This window comes from Alnus glutinosa, chromosome 12, assembly GCF_958979055.1.
Source record: "Alnus glutinosa chromosome 12, dhAlnGlut1.1, whole genome shotgun sequence".
Taxonomy (NCBI): domain Eukaryota; kingdom Viridiplantae; phylum Streptophyta; class Magnoliopsida; order Fagales; family Betulaceae; genus Alnus; species Alnus glutinosa.
In genome coordinates, this window is record NC_084897.1 from 15485924 (window position 1) to 15491923 (window position 6000).

General features: G+C 36.5%; 1 protein-coding gene across 1 annotated transcript in view; it reads left to right on the forward strand.

The window, feature by feature from the left end:
• LOC133851855 (protein ILITYHIA) overlaps window positions 1-3718 on the forward strand; it is a 67956-nt gene extending 64238 nt beyond the window's left edge. The window contains exon 60 of the mRNA XM_062288453.1: window positions 3254-3718. Coding sequence (XP_062144437.1) covers window positions 3254-3296 — 43 coding nt within the window. The 3' untranslated portion in view covers window positions 3297-3718. The remainder of the gene's footprint in view (window positions 1-3253) is intronic.
• Window positions 3719-6000: the final 2282 nt, after the last annotated feature.

Below are 6000 nucleotides of genomic sequence, written 5' to 3' on the forward strand. Positions count from 1 at the left end.
GCAACAGATGCATTCTTCTAACTTTCTTGTGTGGCAGCTGCTCTCTGGAAGTTTGTGTATGATGCAACACTTACTTGAAATCTTTGCTTGCTACTTTTTCTAATCGAATAGATGTGCTTTTATACCGATGGAAACTCGGCTAGGCCTTTTTTAGTTAAAACTGCCCAAAAAATCCACTTTAGAGAAGGAATACAAATTCAGTTAGGAGGAGTGCAAGTCAGTTCACACCAAATATAAAAGAAACTTGAAAAAGAACACTAGTTGAGCCCACGGGATTTGAATTCAGTCAAGTCACAATGCAAAATCTCTTCATTACATCTCTTTTAGAACCCCTAATGGTAATTACTAGCTACAAACACCAATCAAGTCCAAGCAATGCTTGAACTTATGAATCAAAATTGGTTTAGTCAACATATACGTTGGATTTTCCACTGTTGCGATTTTCTTCAATGTGATATTACCGTGTCACAACCGTCCTTAGAAAATGATATGTCATCAATGCGTTTGGTTCTCACATAATATATTTGATTTTCATTCAGATGTATTGTGCTCTGGCTATTTCAAAACAGTAGTTACATCTCGTTGTAACTCCAAGTCATTGACCAAATCTCTCAACCAAATTGCTTCTTTCATTGCCTCTGTTGTTACTATATACCTTGCTTTTGTGGTAGACAAAGCAATTGTTGACTGGAATGTCGCCTTAAAGCTAATGACACAACCTGAAAGTGAAAACATTTAGAGATCTCTTATCCATATCACCAGCATAATTAGAATTATAGTATGCAATGACACTAGATTTGATACCTGTAGTGTCTCGTAAATACCAAAGTATCCATTTCACCACCTGACAATATACCTTGTCCAGATTGACCATCTAGCAACTAATGACACTGAATGCATATGAAATGTTTGGAGGAGTGCAAACCAAATCAATCATGATGCTCCTAATTTCATTAGAGTAAGGAACATATGACATGAATTGCTCCTCCTAAAGAGTACTCATTAGTTTGGAGCTGCATACCCAAGCATTTAAGTACTTTCTCAATATACTTTTTCTCTGACAAATACAACTTTCCTGCTTTGCTATCCTGGTGAATCTCCATCCCAAAATTTTCTTTGCATTGTCCGAATCTTTCATTTCAAATTCATCACCCAACTGAGATTTGAATTTGTTAATCTAGGAAATGCTTTTAGCAGCAATAATCAGGTCATCCTCATAGAGCAACAAATAGACAAGAACCTTCTAACAGTTGATGGTAAGACGCATAACTGTTGTGGCTACCTCTAGAGTAACCATTTCCGACCATAAAGTTATCAAAAGTGCTCTTACAACTACCTCAGAGACTGTTTCAAACTATCATATGATTTGCTCAACCAACAAACATAATCTTCTCAATGAACCCCTCTGGTTGATGCATATAGATAGCTTCTTCCAATTCTCCATATAGAAACATTGTTTTACATCAATTTGCTTAAATACCAAATCAAACAAAGCAACCATAGCAAGCAACGCTCGAATAAAGCAATGTTTCATAACGGGAGAAAAAACTTCATTAAATCGACTTCATCTCTTTGACTATACCCCTTTGCAACCAAACATGCCTTATACCTAGCATCCTCAACCCCTGAGATTCTTTCCTTTTTCTTGAAGACCTATTCGCAGCCCATAGTCTATGCACCCTTAAGAAATTTCACCAATTCCCAAGTATGGTTCTTATGAAGAGATTCAATTTCCTCATTAATGGCGAAAAACCCACTGTGCAAACTCATTACTTGTGATAGCTTCTGAATATGTGAAATGCTCCTAAACTCTAGTTTCCTCTGCCACAGTATGGGCATCCGCTACCAAATATGCATAGCCATGTCTAAGGTAGCTCAATTTGCCGCCTCTGTCTACCAGTACCAATATTGTACTCTTGCTCTTCTTGTGGATCATCACCATCAGAATTGGATCCATGCACATCTGTAACAGACTCGAGTGTCATCTTGCACCTTTTGTGAAACTTCTGACTAAAGCTCCACCTCGTTGCTATAACTTTGTTCCTTGTACAAAAAACACTTTCCTCGAATGCAGCATGTCAAATTCATCAAATAGAACATCCCTATTGGCTATAAACTTAGGGGATTTAGGATCACAACACTACAATCTAATATCCTTTCACCCGATCAACATAGCCAAGAAAAATACATTTCTTTGCCCTAGGTTCAAGTTTACCGTCATTCACATGACAATAAGCAGGGCAACCAAATGTTTTCAAATTCAAATAATCAGTGGGAGTGCCAGACCATACCTCGTAACGAATTTTACATTCAATAGCAGTTGCCAGAGAACGGTTGATCAAATAGGAAGCTGTATTAACTATCTCGGCCCAAAATTCCTCAAATAATCCGGCATTTGAAAGCATGCAACGTGTCTTCTCCAAAAGTTATGTTCATCCGTTCAGCGACCCCATTCTGCTATGGAGTTTTTCTAACTATACGGTATTTAAGAATACCTTCATCCTTGCAGAATTTATCAAAGTCACCACCTCAAATTTCATGCCGCCTCTTATGAGTCGCTTAACTTTCTTCCTAGCTCGACTCTCATCAGAAAATAAAACGGAGCACCTAAACACATCTTCACAGACCAACTACAAGATCGCCCCTTTCATTTTGGGGTGACGGAGGGATTGTACCAATCGAGCCTTTTTTTCATGCTTTTCCCGGAACTTTATATTCCCTAAGGAGGTTCTACCCCATGGAAATGCTCTTTAATGAAACTTTAGCCTTTGCCGGTCGTGACGGTGGTTTCACTTGGTGTTAAAGCCTGTCATTGCATGAAAGAGATGAATATCACTTTTCTTCTTTAGAAAATATACGGATACGTTTGTAGAATAATCATTAGATGTCAAAAACTTTTCCGACTCTCTTGTTCGGCAGCTGCTATCTGGAAGGTTTGTGTATGATGTGGCGCTATCTTGAAATATATGCTTGCTACTTTTTCTATCCGAATAGATGTGTTTTTATACCCATGGAAAGTCGGCTGGGTCTTTTTGCATACTGCTGCCAAAAAAATCGAGTTTAGAGAAGGAATACAATACGGCCAGTGTGCATTTCAATTTACTTCTGCCAGTGTTCTGTTATTGTCAGTACTTTTTTAATCAGATATGTGCCAGTAGAAGATATCTGCTAGCATATGTTTGTGTTCACTTATTTCTTTTTGCCTTTACAACTTGTTGGTCGCATTAGTTGATTGATGGAATTTGAAATGCAGTGATGAAAGCGGAGACAGTGAAGATGACTTGACAAGTGGCTGATAATGAATTCCTTGCTGTACATGTCTATATTTTGTTTCTTCAAGAGCAGACGTGAACTGATTTAAGAAGAGTCAGTGGCCTAAGTTTTACATGGCACCTTTATTGTTATAGAGAGACACAGATACACAGAGATAGATATATAGTGGCTGGATACCCAATTTTTGCTGACCTGGGTGTTATGATGTTTTACTTGTTAATCAGATTTTGTATGAGCATCACATGTACAAATGACGGCACACACTGAGTCTGATTTATGTTTGGCTTTTAAATCTTTGATGGTCGTAATGAGTTTGTAGTTCAAAGCGTTGTCTTCGATCTTGTAATTATATCAAGCTTCAGAATGTATATTTTTTGATATTTTTAAGCTGGAGTATGGAATATGGAATATTTTACTGTGCTTTTATCAATTTGGTTTTTATTAACCTTTTGTGCAAATTATTTTCAGATTTCTTAACCTTTGCTTTGTGCTTTGTCCCCTATGAAACGACTAAGAGAACTAACCGATGATGAAGCTGACTTTGTTTAGTTATCTTTTCAGAGCAACGTTTCTAATAAAACAACGTTTCTAAAATCAAATACAAAGGAAAAATCTTTAACGTTAACCAACCTCATCATGCGTGCAGTTTTATTTATTAAAACAAAATAATTGTATCTGAAATCAAATACAAAGGAAAAGATGCATTCAAAAGTTCTTTTTTTTTCTCTACTAAATAACTGATCTGAAAAAAGGTTTGCAGGATAATGCTATAACATTAAAAAAAGGCAAGACTTCTTCCCCACTATTTCTTATGCTCAAAAGAACTCATCACCCTATCAAACTCCCAATCCTTTACGCTGATCAAGTAAGTTTTTTATGCTTAAGATTTCATTTTAAAATTTATTTTGTGGTGTGTTTATTACTACTCTGAATAGTTTTTTTTTTATCTCCGATTATGTTTATTATGTTTCGTTGTGATAATACGCATATTGTTAAATAGTATTGTTCTGTGATTGGATATTAGTTAAAACATACGAGTTAAAAGCATAACATATTTCCAAAGTTGAAAGAACGAATTCGTGATATATACCTTGCGTCTTTAAATCAATTGATAGAAAATTGGTTAATTGGGCATCTCATACAGAGTTTTGACTACATCTGTTCGCTACATTCTATTCCTTTCTTTGTCTTTGCTTTTGTATTTATTTTCTTTTATTTTTTTTGACTTCATGGCAAATTAAAGAAGAATCTAGACAAAAAAAAAACTTGTGTCGATTTTAAAAAAGCTCTGTAGCAGTTATTTTTCGAGAGAGAGCGAAGAGAGAAAAAAGCTTTGTTTTCTTGTGGAGGAGGGAGGCACTATATGCTTTCCTCCTCCCATTGTGTTTTTCTGTTTGTGTTTTTAGATATTAGTAGGTGTTTTCTTCTCTTAGGGTACTGTTCCCCTTGGAGGAGAAGGTAGTTTTTGTCTCGTCCTGTTTTAGGATTGAGATGTTAATTTCTGTCATTGTAGTTCCTTTTTGTTTCTGAAATGAATGTTCTCATGGTCGTGAGTAAAATCGTTTTTGTTCCAGTGTACTTGTGATGTACTGTGATCCGTCAGGGTGTTGTGGGTTGGTTGGGCACCGGAAAATCCGCCAGGAAGAGCATTCAAAACTGCAATTTTGGCATCTTGGCTTCGTGCATTCCCTCTGTATTCATGTCCAAGTCATGGTGGTGAGCTCTGCTCGTTTTTCTTTCACCCATTTGGGGCTCCCATGGAACTAGAAGGAAGCCATGTGATGGAGGTTAGTGTCAGGGTGTTGACCGCATGGGGGGCAGGGTGATGACAGCATGGGGGATATGAGTCAGGTGGTTATTCCTTGTTTTCGGCTTGGAGCAGTGTTATTGCAGTTTCGTGGAGCAGTTCGCATTCTTGTACCTGCTGGGTGGTTCGTGTAGCAGTTTCGTGGACTGCAGTTCGTGGCTGCAGCACAATTTCTGTTGGAGATTTAAAGGGAGTCTCATTTTTTTTGCATCAACCGTTTCTGATGGTTCTTGGTTTTTTTGTTTTTGTTTTTTTTTTTTTTGTTTTTTTGTAGTCTCTTCTTGCGGCCTGCTCTGTTTTTAGATCAAACCTAGTTTATAAAAGCTATGTTATAGCTCAGAATGTGTGTCCCCTCCTAAATCAAGTAAATGCTTATGTCTACGTAGATGCATCTTCTGTTGTTTAGGTTATTTTGTAGCAGCTGTGGTCTGTTATGGTGGTCTGAGTTTGACTTTGCCTGGTGGAGAATATTCTATCCCTGTACCTCTGACTTAGTTTATTAGGGATTATTTGTATCCCTGAACATTAGACCGATTTGGTCTCGTTTCTATCTATCGAAAGGGATCTTTCATTTCAAAAAAAAAATAAAAAATAAAAAATAAAATAAAATCTAGACGTGCGTTCCATTTCTTTGTTTATTTTTGCTTTTGTATTTTTTTGCTTTTATTTTGTTTAGACATTCTAGTAACTTTTCGTGCTTTTGTATTTTTCTGTGCCTTAACAACAATGTTATAAGCCAGAACCGTTTCTACACTTTCTTTTGTATTAACCGTTTCAACACTTTCTTTTGTATTTAACATATATTGGTATTCCATTTTTAAGGAAATTATTACATGTGAAAATACCATCAGGCAAATGATGTGGATTCGTTCAATTTGTTGACATGCAAGTAAATTTTCTAAATATTTATTGGGTTGGAT